This window comes from Akebia trifoliata, chromosome 15 (assembly GCF_017979445.1).
Source record: "Akebia trifoliata isolate Shusen 1 chromosome 15, ASM1797944v1, whole genome shotgun sequence".
NCBI lineage: Eukaryota > Viridiplantae > Streptophyta > Magnoliopsida > Ranunculales > Lardizabalaceae > Akebia > Akebia trifoliata.
Window position 1 is genome coordinate 11,644,819 of NC_141389.1, and position 17,536 is coordinate 11,662,354.

Consider the following 17,536-nt stretch of genomic DNA (forward strand, 5'->3'; position numbering starts at 1 on the left):
CCAAAAGAATCTCTTGGAATGATGTCCAATTACCCTCAACATGGAATCTGACAGGAGAAGGTCAATCACAAATACCTGAAAACAAGGAGCTAGAATCAATAATCCAATATCCAGACGGAAACATAGAAATAAACTTTCCCTCATTCAAAAGGTCAATTATACTTACAGATGAAACAAGCTCTGTAACCACAATACCATTAACAGAAAATTTAATCCCAGCAAGGACATCCTTAAGTAGAGCCTCAACAAGTAAAGATTTAAAACTCAAAGGAATCAAGGATGAAACAATTCCAATAGCATACTATCATGATCCTAGAAAATTAACTACTCAATCTCCCAATTCTTCACCTACCCAGTCACAAATGCATGATGACCTGCCCCAGATAAATGTGATAAATAAAATAAAATTCAAACCAGATGTTTCTCAAATAAAATTAGAATATCTCCTATCCAAAGAAAAAGAAGAGTTTGAAGAAAGATCAGAAAACTTCCAAGAACAAGTATGGGAATACTATTATGACCACCTAAATGAAACAAAGAAACAAATCCCTTTCTTTACCTGGTATAACAAATATTTCAAACAGCCAACACCAATACATAAGAAAATTGATGTAATAAAATCAAACATATGGGATATTCCTAGAATAGGACAAATGAAATCTGTCCATCCTCCTCCTATAAATGAAATAGTCATCCCAGTAGATAAAGATACAGTAATAGGATCACCTTATAAAGCAGTAAAACCAGAAGCGGAGTCCTTAGTACCCACAGGAAAAGATATAAATAACATAATGAAACAAAACAATTATACAAATAGATATCTCAACTCCATTGGAGAACAATTAACAAGAATAGAAAACAATTCAAAACCTACAGAAGCCAACCAGACCCTTATAATAGATCAAACAAAGAATAAAACTCCACTTTTTACACCATATGAAATACCAGAAAAATTAAGAGTAACAATTCCAGATAAACAAGAAATGCTGCAAGAGATAAATGAAAAACTAGCCAAATTAAACTTAGGAAAAGGTAAAGAAGTTACAGTAGTAAGCAAAATAACAGAAATAGAATCCGACTCTAGCTCAGAAAATGAAGAACAGGATTATGTAATAACCAATTTAAACCAAGTCTCAAGCCAATTTCAAGAAGAAGTCAATATGGCCACTACTATCCATAGAGCAAGGATTAGACCAAACCTACCAAATTATTACAGTAGACCCTCTCCAATAGATATGGGATATGAAGAAAGAAGCATGACTACCCAATCAGTATATGATGGAAAATCCCTATATGAATGGAACATAGATGGATTAACAGAATACAATATCATAGGTTTATTACAAGAAGAGAAACAAGATTAAACAAGATAAATTATAATTGAACAAACTTGTTTACAGACTTGTTTACAAAACTATATGAAAGTAGAACAGTAAGAAAGGACAGGAAATATTTGATAAAAGATTACCTAAAATAGTTCTTCTCTGGATTGTGGTTCACAAAAGGTTGTTTTTGAAAGATGATTGGCTCAAAGGGAGATGTTTTTCTTTGCTTAGTTAGGAAGGCTGGGAATTTTCAAAGATTTCTTTTCTCAGAGGTTTCCAGACAATTTTCGGATGCTTGAGACTGAAGCTTTCTCCTCTTTTTATAGATCATGGACTTGAAACAAATTATTTTAAGTCCGAATAGTCTTTGATTTGGATTTTGACATTTGGCATCTGCTTTTTTGATAATGGGGTTTTCTTTTTGACAGGATAAGCTTGTGAGAGACATAAAGTTTGATAGGATTAGGATGGGTGACTTGTTTTTCTCCAGAGAAGACAATATTTTAATGTTTTCTTTTACCAAAGATTCCTTCTTATCTCTAACAGCACATGGGCGGCTGCCTTTGGGCGGTTTCCCACTAGAGATAATTATTTTGGCAAAACTTGACTTTGGACTTTCTTGAAGGTTCTTAAAGACTCAATTATTGATGGTTTCTTGACTTGACTTCTTGACTAATTTCTTGGCTTCTTGACTGGTCTTCTTGGCTTGAAATTACTTGACTCCTTGACTGATTTCTTGACTTCTTGACTGGTCTTCTTGTCTTGGAATTTCTTGACTTCTTGACTGATCTTCTTGCCTGGAAATTACTTGACTTCTTGACTGATTTCTTTATAACTCTGGAAAATGACATGGAGGAAGGATGCCTTCACAGTCATCTTCATTGAGAGGGGTAAAGTCTTCATAAGGATCTTCATCTTCATCTACCTGAGATAATGCTTCAAGTAGATGTTTGCGCATCTCAGCCTTTGATGAAGCTCCTGCCAACTTGGATTGTAGCTGTGACTTGGATAGTGGAAAATCTGAAGAATTGGGTGCAGTTATTCTGGATTGTTGGGGATGACTGTGTAACCAAGCTGTCACCCCTGCTTTAGTGGCTTTGTCAAATTGTAAATTTACCCACCATTTAACTTTGAATTTTCTTGAGAATGTTGGTATTGGATGGAATTGAGATATTGATCCTATGCAGTATTCCCAGCAGCAAATCCATGCTAGGGAGAATTGAGCAAAGAAGGTCAATAGATTGGGAGTTTGGCTTAAATGATCTGGGGCCATGAAATTTTGAATGAAATATTGGAATCCTTCCTGTACTGGTGCTGGGAGGATGGCTGGAATGGGTCCATATTGGTTCCACCACTCCGCGAACCAATTTGGGAATTGGATTTTGATTTGATTGTTGAAGAGAAAAAACCAGGAATGGTTATATTGATCATTTTGGAAGGTAAAGGTATTGAACCAGGCTTTTTGGTAATCCCAGTAATTGTAATATTGCGGATTGAAGGGTTGAGATAGTTTTTTCATTGTGTTGGGGTTCTGTCCCCAGGTGGTGAGAGTAAGGATTTTTAGAATCTGGCACTTAGAGTGGGAGATTCTATTTGGGTCGTTTTTGTCTGGAGTATGGGTGATGAGAGTAGAATCTGAGTCTACGAGTATAAACTCATAGAACTTTTGGGTCTTGGTATGGACAGAAGAGATGAAATGGTTTGGTTTGACAAAGATTGACTGAGCAATTATTTTTGGACACGACTTTTCTAACTCTGGTTCTATTGTCATTATTGGGCTTAAATTGGGCTTGTAGATGTATTGAGGCCTTAGAGAAAAGGGTGAGCTGGGTTCTTGTTCTTGGGTTGAAGAAGTTGCTATGGATCCTGAGAAGGATTTTATTGGACTTGTGGTACTTAAAACTTGAAACTTGTTGGACAGGTTACTTGGTGATCCAAATTGGAGAGGATTGACTGGAGTGATTTTTGCTGGAGTGGCTGTTGCCATTGCATAAGAACTCTTGGATTTAGGTTTTAATGGATTTTCACTCATCTTGTTTTTCTTGCAAAAATTCTCTGGTAAGAAAATCTGGTATAGAATTAGCTTCTCCTTTTATATATTCTATTTTGAAATCAAAAATAGATAATATAGCTTGCCATCTAGCAAAAATATGTTTTGAAGCAATATTTTTGACATCTTTTTCTAAAACAAATTTTGCAGATTTACAATCTATTCTTAAAATAAATTCTTGATTGAGCAAATCATCTTGAAATTTGGAAATACATAAAACGATAGATAAAATCTCCTTCTTGACCGTAGAATACTTTTGTTGTGTAGGATTCCAAATTCCTGAGGTGTATCTTACTAGTTGTTCTTGTTTTTTATCCATTTCTTGTTTTAATATTCCTCCATATCCTATGTCACTTGCATCAGTTTCCACTATCTTTAATGATTGAGGGTTTGGGATATTTAAACAGGGTATTTCTTTTAATCTTAATTTTAACTGTTTGACAGCTTCTGTATGTTCTTTGGTCCATTCTGGAGATTTCTTTCTTAATCTTTGAAACAAAGGTTTTGCTATGATGTGCAGATTGTGATAAAAATCTCTTATATAATTTAGACTTCCTAAAAACCTTTGTAGCTGTTTTTTGTCCCTGATCTCATTAGGAAATTTATCCGCAAATTGTAATGATCTTTCTATTGGGATTATTGTTCCATCTTTGATATTGTGTCCTAGGAATTTCATCTGGGTCTGGAACAGAACTATTTTTGGGGCTGAAATTACTAACCCATTAAGTTTAATGGTATTGACAAAGGCTTCTAGATGTTTCCAATGTTGGTCTATTGATCTTGAGTATATAAGGACATCATCTATATATACTATGATAAATTTTGAAAATTGATTGAAAATGTCATTCATGATTTTTTGGAATTCACTGGGAGCATTTTTTAAGCCAAATGGCATTACATTCCATTCATAATGTCCAAATGGTACTGTGAATGTTGTTTTATATCTATCTTTGTCTGTTATCTTGATCTGCCAAAATCCAGATTTCATATCAAATTTTGAGAAAATAGTGACTTCATATAGTCTGTTCAATAAATCTTTTTTATTAGGTATTGGGTATCTTATCCATCTAAGGGCTTCGTTTAGAAGTTTGTAGTTGATTACTAATCTGGGTGCTCCTCTTTATATTTCTGAATGTTTTCTGACATAAAAGGCAGGGCAGCTCCATGGGGAATTACTTGGTCTGATAAGTTTCTTGTTTAATAAGTCTTGTATTTCTTTTTTGCAATATTCTAAATCTTCCTTTTTCATTTGAATAGGTCTTGCTTTTGTCTTGATTTCCTTTTCTATGAAGTTTGGTTCATATGGTAAATGGACTTCATGTTGTTTCCTATGCCAGAAGGCATTGGGTAAATTAGAACATACTTCCTTTTCAAGATTTTGTTTAAATTTCTGTATTTTTATTTTCAATCCTGGATCTCGTAGTTGTTCTTCAATTTTTAATGAATTTATTTCTTGTTTCAGAAACTTTAACTGCTTTTTCTTTTTATTTATTAGATTAATTGTTTTTGTTATGGTTTTGTTTTTTATTATATCTAATTCCTTTTCTTGGGGTTCTTGTATGAATTCAAATTGTACATCTTGGTCTAATAACTTGTATCTTATTCCTTTTGAGTCTACTGTGAAGGGTTGTATTAATGCTAAGAATGGTGTTCCTAAAATTACAAACTGGGTTAAATTTTTTACTAGGATGAAATGAGTATTTATACAAATTCCTTGGTTACAAATATGGACATTGGTAAGTTTATATTTTATTTTTAAACTTGATCCATCTGCTGTTGATATTCCTTCTGTAGTTTTCTCAAAGTACTTTGTTGGTATTATACCTTCTTGTATACAGTTTAAATCTGCTCCTGAGTCTACTAGAGCAACAATTGTGATTGTGAATTCCTTGTTTATTACCAATTCTATATTGACAAACCATTTCTGGAATTGTATTTTGTTAATTATTTGGATAAAATGTTCTTCTGTTTGTTCCTCATCTTGTATTACTTCCTTTTGCTTTGGTTTGGTAAATTTTAGTAAATCGATCTATTCTTGTTGACCTTTGTTTATAATATGCAATCTTTTTATTTCTTCTTTTATTTGATTTACTTCTCTCTGTAAGTCTTGGATTGTTACTTCTTTTTCTGGTGTCTTTATTCTCTTAAATATTTCTTGTAAATTATATCCTTGGAACTCTTGGGATTTTGTTTCTTCATTCTTTATTGTTTCTCTTAATTGTAATAAGTATCCTTTCTGTAGTTCTGGATCTTGTATCTTGTCAATATAATCGAATAGTACTTTCTGTTCTCTGGTTAAGGTGTTTATTGATTTACATTTACAAGTTGTGTTACAAAATTGTAGCGAATGATTCTTCTCTTCTTGTTCACTAGAACTAGAGGCTATTTCTTCAATTATATTTTCTTCTTGGCTACTGCTAGTGCTATTGTATTCAGAATTTATCATTAGATTTTCTAATTGTTCTTTCAGATCTTCATCTATTTCTAGATCATTTATTTTTTGTTTTACTTTACATTGATTTTTATAGTGTCCTGTCTTTCCACATTTGAAACATATAGGTATTTTCCTTTTTTGCTTTGTTTGTTTCGAACGTTCAAAAGGTCTTTGTTTCTGGTATCTCAATTTCTGGATTAATTAGTTTTTACAGATTTTCGTGTTCTGGCAACATGATTCGATGGATTTGAATGGAACTGAATTTCTTAAAGATGATTCCAGTCATTAGGAGCCAACGTTCTCAACATTGATCCAACATGTCGATACATTATCAATCAGAGAAGGTCTGTTTCTGTTCGTTTCTCCCCACACCTACATAAACAAAAATGTTTTAAATTTCTCATTTACTTAATTTTTTATTATTATTTCATTTATTGGTTCATTTGAGTTTTGGGTTCTGTTCAAATTTATGGGTTTTTAAATACGAGGAAGCAGAATTTTGATTTTATATGATAGATTGCTTTGTAAGAAATGGGAATTTGTAGTCAGTTTATTTTACTGTTTTGTTTCAGATTATTTGATTTTATTTTTGGAGTTTCATCGATGACAAATTACTCTGCAAAAATGGGAAATTCAAATTGTTTTTGGTTTATTATTATTATTTTTAAGAATTGATGGGTATTCGTATATCTTTGTCAGCACCAATGATACCCTACCAGAGAACTTGGAAAGGCAACTTCTAGGTATTTCTTCTTCTCTTTTTTTTTTTTTCATAATTTGAGTCTTTTATTTTTTATGGTTTATAAAAGAATAAATTATTGATTTAAGCCATGTTGGTTTGCATCTAATTCTTAACCACTCAATTAATTAGCCACAGCCACATATAATTGATGGGTGTTTATGGATTAGGTTAGTTAGAATTTATGATAGAATCTCTTACTATTGAATATTGTAATGAAAATTGAGTGATTTCATTCAAGTGGGTATCTCTTGTTTATTTATACAAACATAGTTTTTGGTTTAAATTTATGTTATTTATGATCCATGGCCATATCTGATTGATGGGTGCTCATGGATTGGGTCAACTGTTAGATTTATCATAGAATCTTTGATTATTAGAACATTTAATGAAAATAAAGTGGTTTTTTTCAAGTGGGTATCTCTTGTTTATTTGCACAAACTCTTTTTTTGTTTAAATTTCTGTTATTTATGATCCATGGCCACATCTGATTGATGGGTGTTCATGGATTGGGTCACCTGTTAGATTTATCACAGAATCTTTGATTATTAAAACATTTAATGAAAATTGAGGGGTTCTATTCAAGTGGGTATCTCTTGTTTATTTATACGAACACTTTTTTGGTTTAAATTTCTGTTATTTATGATCCATGGCCACATCTGATTAATGGGTATTTGTCATGGATAGGGAAAGCTGTTAGATTTATGATAGAATCTTTGATTTATGAAAATTGTATTAGTAATTGAGGGGTACTAAGTGGGTATGTTTGGTTTATTTATACCAAACTCTTTTTTGATTTAAAATTTGGTTATTTGTGATTTTAATTTTCAGGTCTTCCTCCAAGATATAAAGATTCAGTCAGAACAATAACTCGAGGGTGGCGTAATTTCCTCTACAACTATTCTGCCCACCAACTCCATGGAATTTTTGAGGTTTGCATTGTTTTTCCCTTTCCACTATATTTGTATTGACATTTGATATTTTCATCTAAGATCAATATCAAAGCATAAGGAATGTATAAAGCAAAATGAGAGTATGATAGTTGTCAATGGAGCAGATTTGGATCAAATCAAGGTTGATTTGAAACTAATCTAATAAGAATTTTACCAAATCCTGAATCAGTTCCTATCTAATTGGGTCCTTATTGGACCTCAATTCCTACTCTGCTTGCCTTTGGGTGTCTTTCGTGGGGCTTTGTTAGTGAATTATGGCATTGTAATCTATACCCTATATATAAAAAGGACGTAAACGAAAAAATGGTATTTTGTTCAATAGAGCTGCTTATTATTTTTTAAATGAATTTTTCTTAATCATTGTTAGATTAAAAAAATGAAATATTTAGATCCAACCGTGGGTTTTGTTCTAAAAAGGATATGCATATGAGAGACAACTTATATGATCTTTACGAGGGGAACAACACACGTACAAGCAATCTTGCCACGCAGCCCCCTTTTTTGTGTAATAAATAGATTTCTACCGTTTTTTTTCTTCAATTTTATTCAATTCAAAGCCCATATTTTTTTAATCTTTCTTTATATTTCGATTTAGGTTCTTGTTCTTCAATCAATGGGGTTGTTGGAAGCTTTCCTCAATTGGCTTCAAAGGCAAGTCTCTCTTTCTCAGTTTCTGGAATTTAGTCTTCTCATGTATTTTTCTTAAATTTATTTTTAACTTCGATTTTTTATTCAAGAACAATAATTCTGTGTTTGACATTTGTTAGAGTTAGTGATATCAAATAGGGAATATTTTATCCTTATTCCCATAATTTACCTATGTTGGGGTTTGATTTCCAATGATCTTCATCAAGCTAGATTAGCCTCACTCTACGTGGTAAGGGTGGCTTTGCTTGAATAGTTTGTTACAATGTGATCTATATTTGTGTTTTATAGTCAGGACATTTCAAATTTTATAACTAGAGATTGTTTGAATGGAGTTTAGGTCTTTTGCTGGTTCAAATGAAGAGCTTGCTGTAGGTTGTGTTCGGTAGAAGCTAATCTTAATTTTATTTACATATGTTTTTAATTAGTACTTGTGGCAACAAAGACAACATTATCATCATTGTTGTCATCATCATCAAAGCCTGATTCCCAAGATTTGGGATTGTCTGAATAAATCTTGTTCCTCCATCCCCTTTTGTCCAAAGCCATGTCTTCTTGGCAAAGACAAGAAATCCCTTACTTTTTTTTCCTTTTTTTTATAGGTAAGCTGGACTAAGTAGTGTCTTTTCCTTTCTTTCTTGCTTCTTTATTTAGTTATTTTCTCACTGGATTCTAACATTTTGTTTCTGTTTTGCATGCATTTCAGTCCTCAAACTTCAGGTGAAGATATCAATTGTGGGAAGTAGGTAAAAAAGGATGGATTTTTCTAGATGTAAATTTTTATTTTCCTACTCAAACCAAAAGAAAGATAGGTTTTTGGAAACAAAAAACCTATGGAATATTGCATTCTTTAACTGAAAACCTTGTATTTTTTTCCCCTCAAAACCAATCTTTTTCAAAGAAATATTTTTTGGGGAATTCGATAACTATGGGACCATGTAGAAAAAAATCAAGGGTTTTTCAGGGTCTCTGTCTTCTCTCATTTTCTTTTTTTGTATTTTTCCTTTTGTGATTAATCTTTTTTAATGAATCGATTTTGAACCTCAAATGCAAAGCTTTTTATGAGTTTCCTTCACTCATGTATAATGGGGTGTTAATCTAAGGTAAGTTATTTTTTCTTTCATGAGTTGGTTTAATTTTCTCATTTGATGGTTTAATTTTGTGTATCTATAAAAAATTGCAAATCGGTATGTGATATTTCTCTGCTTTTTCCTTATAGAGGTCGATTGTATGATAAATCAATATCGATCACGATCTCATCATTAAATCCACAAAATAATAAAAAGAACATGAAAAAATAAAGAAGATAAGGGTTTTTTATGTGGTTCGGCAAATGTACCTACATCCACATGCCCGGGGAGTCGTTCCACTATAAATCTGAGTTTATTACATGACCTCCTTACCTTGGTCTCCCCTTTTCTTCCTCTCATCTTTTTTTACAATGGCGTCAAGAATTTTAAATAGAAAAATCCTAAAAAGAATCATAATTTTACTTAAATTACAATTGATTCTATTACCTTTTATCTAAATTAGTAATAATATAAAAGGGAGAGAATCTTCTTAAATTGGAATTCTTCCCTAATAAGATAAAAGTCTTCTTTAATTGATGTAACGTGTTCGTTTCGGGATGCATGTTGATTGTGTGAATGAGATGGGAGACAATTTTATCCCTTCACATTCATCATTTTTTCTGTTTAAAAATTTGTAGTTACTTTGGTAATTAAAGCTTTGCCATTTATGAATATTGTGCCTCTTTAAACCTTGGTTGCTGTCTCTCATTGAGAATGACTTTTACCTATATTTAGTTGATGTGGGAGTTTCTTGTTTTTGGTAACTATTAAAAGCTTGATGCTTATTTAATCTAACACCTCACTTATGGCACGTGTAGGAGATAACAATGCAAGTGTTGAATCAGTGTAATACCCTGAAAATGATGAATTGTATAAATATAATATTATATATATATATATATATATATATATATATATATATATATATATATATATATATATATATATATATATATATATATAAAAGTATGTTTTCTGTTTGGTAAAACATACTTGATAACTTATAGATATAAATTTTATTCTATCATTTTTTTGTACTTATAATCTTTTTCTCCTTAAAGATAAAAAAAAAGAAAAAAAAAAAAAAAAGTTGTTTCACTTAGGGATTGTTTAGTCACTTTGAAAATATTTTTGTAAAAAAAATATTTCTTATTTACATGAATTTGATGAACCCTTGAATTCGAAAAATCATAACTTAATTAAAAAATACGAAATCCTTTATACTAGGGACGTAATTGTCATTTTTATTTGAGTAATTTGTATTTTTTGACACCTAATTGTCAAAATATCACATTGCCCAAAACATAAAAAATTCTTAAAATATAATTTTACAAAACATTAGATTTTCTAAATTTTAAGAGGCAAAAGATTTTTAGACTATTTCGCCTTTCATGTATTTTTTTACTTCTCTGTTTTTTTTATATGATGTACTTTGTAATAATCTTATATTTTATCATGATATATTATATAATAAAGTTTTAAAAATAATATTATGATATTGATGGTCTTATTAGTAAAAAAATGAGAAATTAAAAAAAAAAATAAAAAAAAAAGGTATTTTTGTCTTTTTATGCGAAGTCTAAAGAACAGAGATTTTTTTTGAAATTTTCAAAAATGAAAGATACCTCAACATATTATTTTTGAATTTTAAATTGTTGTTGAACTATGAGAGAGAAAATGGGGTGGTTAATTGATGCTTATCCGATAAATTTAAGAATTTTGAATTTATAAAACTCTCTCATGCCATGTGTCACTTTTTTATTGCAATGAACCATTTTTTTTTTTTATCCAAAAGTAACATGTATTTTAATCTTATTGGTTAATTACCTCAAATTCTAAGATGTTTTCATGTGATTCAAAAATCAATAATCATGATGAAGTAGGGAGTATTATAGCCTAAATGAGTGCAAATTATAGGATAAAGGCCACACCAATTTGTTAGGAACTTATGTTATTATTGGGGATGAGAAAAATAAACATTTTAAGTTTTAAAAATCCTAGAGGCTTCTACAAATTTGTGTTCACTTCACCATATTTTAGAATACTTAGAGAAACACAATTATTTGTTAGAAAAATATCATCGAAGAAGTCCTTAAAATTTCTATCTGCTAAAGTTGTTTGCTCTCGGACAAAACGTGAAAGTTCTTCATCTAATCAAGGTTTAAAACATACTTTATTTTCAGATATATATATATATATATAAAAGGTAGGTACATATCTATACTTTTTCTTGGTCTTTTCGTTATAATAATATTATCTTATTTTTCTGAAGTTTTTTTATACATTTTTTCTTGATGTAAGAAAAATTATGTGTTCTTTTTATATATTATTTTTAGGAGAAGAATTCGTTAATGGTCAATGGATCATGATAATGTAGTTTGAAAATGATATTTTTGCATTAGCATAATGGATTGGTAAAATCTTGATTGAGCAAGAAAGAGTCAGAGTGTCTTAGGGTGAAAGACCCCCAATGTCCCATGGAAGGTCTTGTGTTATGTGGATGTATAACCTAGTACATGTATACCCCGTGTTATTTGAGTGAGACCTTTGCATGTCATATTTTATTTATTTAATTATATTTTATATCTGTTACACAACAAAAGATTTATAATATTTTTCATTTACTTGATATGATTATTATCTCGATTAAATAATTGGTGAGTATAGTAGTACCTATGAAAATTTTTCTCACGTTATTTATTCAAATTTTCTCAGATGCTCGTCCCAAGGAGGTGCCTTAGTCGGATTATAAAAAATAAAAAATCATTTTTACGTTTCTCTTATTTTAGTTTTGATTTATATCAAAATAAATTGTGAAAACATTGATAAACATGTGGTGATTTATTTTTTTAATTTTTATTTTATTTTATTTGTGAACTCTATGTGATGAATCATCCAAGAAGTTGAGCTTATTAATTTCTTTAAATAATAGATTGAGATTATGTTTTATTTTTATTTATTTTCGAGTTTGGATTAGATTAAATATAAATTAAATTTCATTTAATAAATTATTTATTTTAGAATATTCTACCATGTGGTTTGATAGGGGTTGAAAATGTCTTTTTAACATGGGCAAAATCATCGAAACCGGATGAGTATTAAATTTTATATGTTGTTTTAAAATAAACAATTGGAATCTGAATTTTTTCTGTCTTTGCAAATGAATTTAGTTTCGGCTCATTTTTCTCTCATAAATATTCTTTTTCTATTAATAGTCAAAACACGAAATTTTAAGTTTATGTATTAGCTTTTCAACCCCACCAACTGTTCGTAAAAATATTGAACTTGTAATTTGCAGTGACCATTTCTTTAAATTATGTATATTTAGTCCACAATGGGACAAGACACATTTTCTTATTTTTTTCTTAATTTATCTTTCATTATTTCTCTTGTAACGTGTGAATATTATAGTTTTTATAAAAAATACTGAGTAGAAAATCAAACATTTTAGTGAATACATCATTTCAAGTGTCTTAGTAATTGAATAAAATCATACATTTTGGATTGTTAATGTTTACTACTAGAATGGATTATTATAGAGTTTTTTTTTTTTTTAAGTGTTTACCGTGAAATCATTTTTATCAAAATCATACATATTTTATATATTAAATAATTTTATAATTTTTTGACCTTCAATATTCGGATCTACATCCTAACTCACGGGTTATGAGTCAGGTCATGAACCCGAAGTTTGGGGTATCATAATCAGGCCCTTCATTCGGGATGAAAATCCGATATTTGAATATCTTGGATCTCATTTCATAGCAGGTCAAGTCCGAGCAACCATGTTAAGAACCTTCCGAAAAGAAACCTATTAAGCCAAAATGGATTAAAAGGTAATACGACTTGCTATAGAGGCTAAATTTTTCCCTACTTTAACTCATGAGTTGATAAGTTCCTCAATTCAGCCCAAAACATGCTCGAGTTCTTTTGGGTCTATGGGTCCCGTTCAGCAACAAACATTTTGGCAAAACATGGGTTAGAGGTTTTGGAATGGGCTGATTTTTGGTGAGGATGATCTCTACGGTGAGGAGATCATCCTCACCAAAAATCAGCCCATTCCAAAACTTCTAGCCCCAGTTTACAAGTTAAAAAATCGTGGACCGTCCATTTTTTGTAAATCATTTTTGATGGGGTTAGAAGTTTTGGAATGGGCTGATTTTTGGTGATGATGGTCTCCTCACCGTAGATATCATCCTCACCAAAAATCAGCCCATTCCAAAACCTCTAACCCATGTTTTGAAAATGTTTTGCCAAAATGTTTGGTGCTAAACATTTCCCTCCTGAACCAAGAACGAGTTATTTAGAAACTTGATTGATTCGGTTGAATTCTAATCCACAGTTGTTAACGCAGATTTCAATTGATCATTTTACAATTCACAAGCCATGTTCTGAAGGCTGTTCCAGCCTACCCAATAAGTTCTTCAAAAAATTTAGACCTTAAATCACTATATGTGAATGATATATGCTCTTGCTGAACGCAATTACTGTAATTCCTCTTTATTTCAACTGTTATGGGTGCATTGGAATATAACACATCACTATTGAAGAAGTGTTTAAAAAATATGTGTTGTATATGTTTTTATTGAAAATAACAAATATTTATGATGCTGAGTTTTACAGATAGCCCAAAATATTTGATGTAAAAATTTTCTTTTTTTGTATGTGTAGACACGGGATTTCGTCATTACGATGACCACATCTACAATGGTTTGGAGTCGCCACCATTCATATTATAAGTGGGTGTGAATGGTCACCCGATGTGCATTTTTTGAAAAAGTGACATTTTTGACGTTTTAATGACTCTCGATGGATAGGAACTAATCAAACAATGAGATTCGGGGTAAGTGGTTCGATTGGAGAAAAGGGAAGGTGTTAGACACCCTTTTCTCCCCACTAAAAAGTGGTAACCTCAACTCAACTCGGTCATTTTTTATTTTAAAAGGTATGAAAGACAACGTGCCACGTGGGTGCATTTGTACCCTAGATAGGGGTTCATTTTCGGCTTGATCATAGGGTCATTCCATTGATGGAAATGACCCTTATAGACCTTTAGCCTTAGGGTCCATTCATCCTAAAAAATAAAATGAAAGGGAGAGGGGTGATAGAAAAGAGAGGAGGAGAGGGTGTAGAAGAGAGGGGGGGATTGCCTTGAACCCACCTTGTATCTTCTTTCTTCTTTTCTTCTTCTTCTTTGAGTCTTCTTGAGTCCTTAGTATTTTAAGCAAATACAACTGTTTTTTGGTTGAAGGAGTAGAGAAGAGATGATGAGAGAGATGAGTGTAGTACGTGATTTTTTTTATGAGACTTGGGGAGGATTAGTGTGAGGGAATTGATGAGATTTTTCTTAGTGAGAGGGGTGATAGTTGTTAGTAGAGAGAGAGTTGGGGAGAAATTTTGTAGTGAAAGTTGGGGGCCATTTTTGGGAAGAGGAGGAGGGTATTTATAGATGTTAAGGAGTTATTTTAGGGATATAATGGGGTGAAGTAAAGAAAAAGGGTAGAATGGTTATGAATTTGATAGAGAAGTGGGTGTAATTTAGAGGAGATTTGAGGGTATTTAGGGAAGGGGGGTTAAATGGGTGAGTTTTGACCCAAATGGTTTGGATCCTACCCAACCCATTTGGGTGGAGTGTTTGGTGAGGTGAGTGCTTGGTGAGGTGAGTTTAAGATGGTGGTTGTGATTTAAATGGTATTTGATTTAAGAGAATGGAGGATTTAAAGAGGTGGTTGATGATATTTTGGGAGGGTGAGGGAGATGATGCCATGTGTTAAAGTGGGTGGAAATGAAGGGTTGGGATAGGTTGATGGGAGAGGTTGAGTGTTTGACTTGAGAGGATAGTGTAGATTTAAGTTGTAGATGTGGGTTTTGTAGGGAATAATGAGGGTAGATTAGGGGAAGTATAGGTTAGGGGTGTAGGTAGATGTGTTTGATTTGAGAGAAAAGGTGATGGGTTGATGTGTGGATAGATGGCATTTAAAGCAAATTAATGGGGTAGGTAATTGGGTGAGGGAGGTGAGATGGGATGATGACATGTGTCATCTTTGATTATCAAGATGGTGATTGGTTGATGTGGATAGTGGTTGATGGGTTAGGGTTGTGGGTTGGATATGAATTGGATATGGATTTGGGCTTAGGGGTTTTGGAGTATTTTGGGCTTGGGTTATGAAATGGTTTTGGATTTTAGGAATTGTTTGGGGGTTATTTTGGAATGGATTTTGAGGGTGTAGGCTGGTATTAGATTTTCAGGTAATGTGGGATTGAGTTTAGGTTATGGGAGGTGAGAAAAATGGATTTTGAAGAATTAAGGATTTATGGGCCTTAGGTGGGTTTAGATTTTTTTTTTATTCGGAGATGGAGCGGTGGAAGGTATAGGAGGTGGTAGGCGTCCCAAGTCTCGTTTTTTAATTTTATTTTCTTTTTTGAAATTTTTGAAATCATTGGTTTGATCGAGATGCCACGTGTTGGCGAATCGAGCTTTTTAGGCCCGTTAGTGAACTTTATCGAAAATTTGACGTTTTTTATTTTGGAAGCAGAGCGGTGAATATTGGGAAAGCGTAAGGTAGGCCGAGTCCTTTTGGTGGCCTCCTAAACCATTGAGAGGTCTTAGAGGCCTCGGTTTGGTCAAAATATCACTTTTCAACGACTTGGGCCCTTAAGGCCCGTTGGCCCATTTATTTGGAAAATCTGTATTTTTGGGCCTTTTCGAGTAGTGACCCGTTCAAATTGGGGTGTCTACAGTATGTTTGGTTTATTGAATGGTCAATTATGCTTTGACCTTGGGTATGTCAATTTCAAGTCCAATGATTTATCCAACGTTCACGATCTTTTGTTCTTCTATATTTATCCACAAACACAATGAATGGATTTTATAACATATATTATTGTATTGTAGGTGTTTGCAAATTTGCTAGAAGATAACAAACATACAACTCCATGAGATAACAAGGTATTTTTTTGTGCACCATGAAGATTTAAGAAAATTGCCTTGTCATTTGTCATTTATAGTTGCTTTTCTGATTATTCGCTTGCACTCTATAGGCACACTAAATGACTTTGTCTTTTCAGAAGGAAACCCATACTTCAAAGATGTAGAAGGACAAAGTAAGCTCCAACTTGGATTTTTAGTTCTGAACTCATGTATGTTTGTTGATCTGTTGATGCCTATATGGTCATTATCATGGCTGGTCTATTACCATGATTTGATACCTTTGCCCCCAAACTATGTTGTCATTAGCTATCTATTATTTATATATCTTTCTTCCTAGGCAATTAATGGAAGACACTTGCTTCCTTTTGAAAAGTATTCACATGATATCAAAGTTTCCAAATTCATTTAGGTGGAAATATTCTAGCTTATTCATCATCCTTAATTTTAATTGTCCAAGTGGCATTTTAGGGTCTATTGAGTAATAAAACTCCTTCCTGAACCAATTGACACTATCATTAAAAACTTGAATTGTTATAACAACCATCTTGGCAATGGTCATCTTTATAGTAACGATCTTGGCGATTTTCATCTTGAGCATGATGCATCAAAATTTTAAATAATATTGTAAGCTTTTGGCAAGGTTTTTGGGCATGGTCGATTTTTGCTCCCTATTAAGACACGACCTGAATCGACTATGGGTGTTCTTGTGTTATAATTCTTTAATCTGGCCAACATGTAAGTGGGCGAATTGTTCTACACCGTTCATTTCAAACCCACAATATCAGGCCGGTTCAATCAAATTTGTAGTACTCCAGTTAAGTTGAATTGGTTGTCCCAATTGGCAAATGGATCATACCTATCTATGCTAAATCGGTTAGACCAATTAGTTTTGGATTCAGAGATGAATACCAATTCATAACAAATGATTCAGTCTTATGTTTTAATCAAGCGATCTGACCAAGGTTTAAACCCTATCAGGGTTAGACCTCAGCCAATCTTTGTCACTTTGATGGTCATTATAGGCCTATAGTTCATTTGGACTCAATCGTTGCCATTAGACTTGGGTTATTCATCTTAAATCTTTAATTTTGTGGTTAAGAGTCCGTCAACCTTTGGTATAACAATTTTTTCTCAATTCCACTGAAATAAATGAGTCTTTCAATTATCATGCGTGTAATAATGTTTCAAGTATAAAATCGAACACGAAAAAGTGTCTTAAGTTCAATAAACGAATTTGTTAAATATTGGAATTAAATAATGCACCTAAGAAGGGTGATTTGATACCGACTTGTCCTCAAAGGAACATGAGAAACTAGTAGACTTACTTTAGAAATTCGACAATGACAATATTTTCATATAGTCTTGTGAGATGTGACAGATACTATACTG

The 17,536-nt window shown here is 32.1% G+C and overlaps 1 protein-coding gene across 19 annotated transcripts in view; it reads left to right on the forward strand.

Moving 5' to 3' along the window:
* The window catches only part of LOC147384351 (B2 protein-like), a 29,617-nt gene extending 13,213 nt beyond the window's left edge, over positions 1-16,404 (forward strand). Inside the window, exons 5-10 of one of the 19 annotated variants that reach the window (XR_015173013.1) lie at positions 6,024-6,153; positions 6,509-6,552; positions 7,380-7,480; positions 12,892-13,052; positions 16,112-16,165; positions 16,258-16,404. Coding sequence is in view for 4 of the 19 variants with exons in the window: in XM_086426565.1 (XP_086282691.1) it covers positions 6,509-6,552; positions 7,380-7,480; positions 8,097-8,207 (256 nt within the window). In the remaining 15 variants the exon portion in view is untranslated. Of the gene's footprint in view, positions 1-6,014; positions 6,154-6,508; positions 6,553-7,379; positions 7,481-7,918; positions 8,400-8,852; positions 10,076-12,891; positions 13,053-13,570; positions 13,835-16,111; positions 16,166-16,257 lie in introns of those variants that run through there. The other 18 variants (XR_015173011.1, XR_015173014.1, XR_015173012.1 and 15 more) reach the window with 18 other exon arrangements.
* The last annotated feature ends 1,132 nt before the right edge of the window (positions 16,405-17,536 follow it).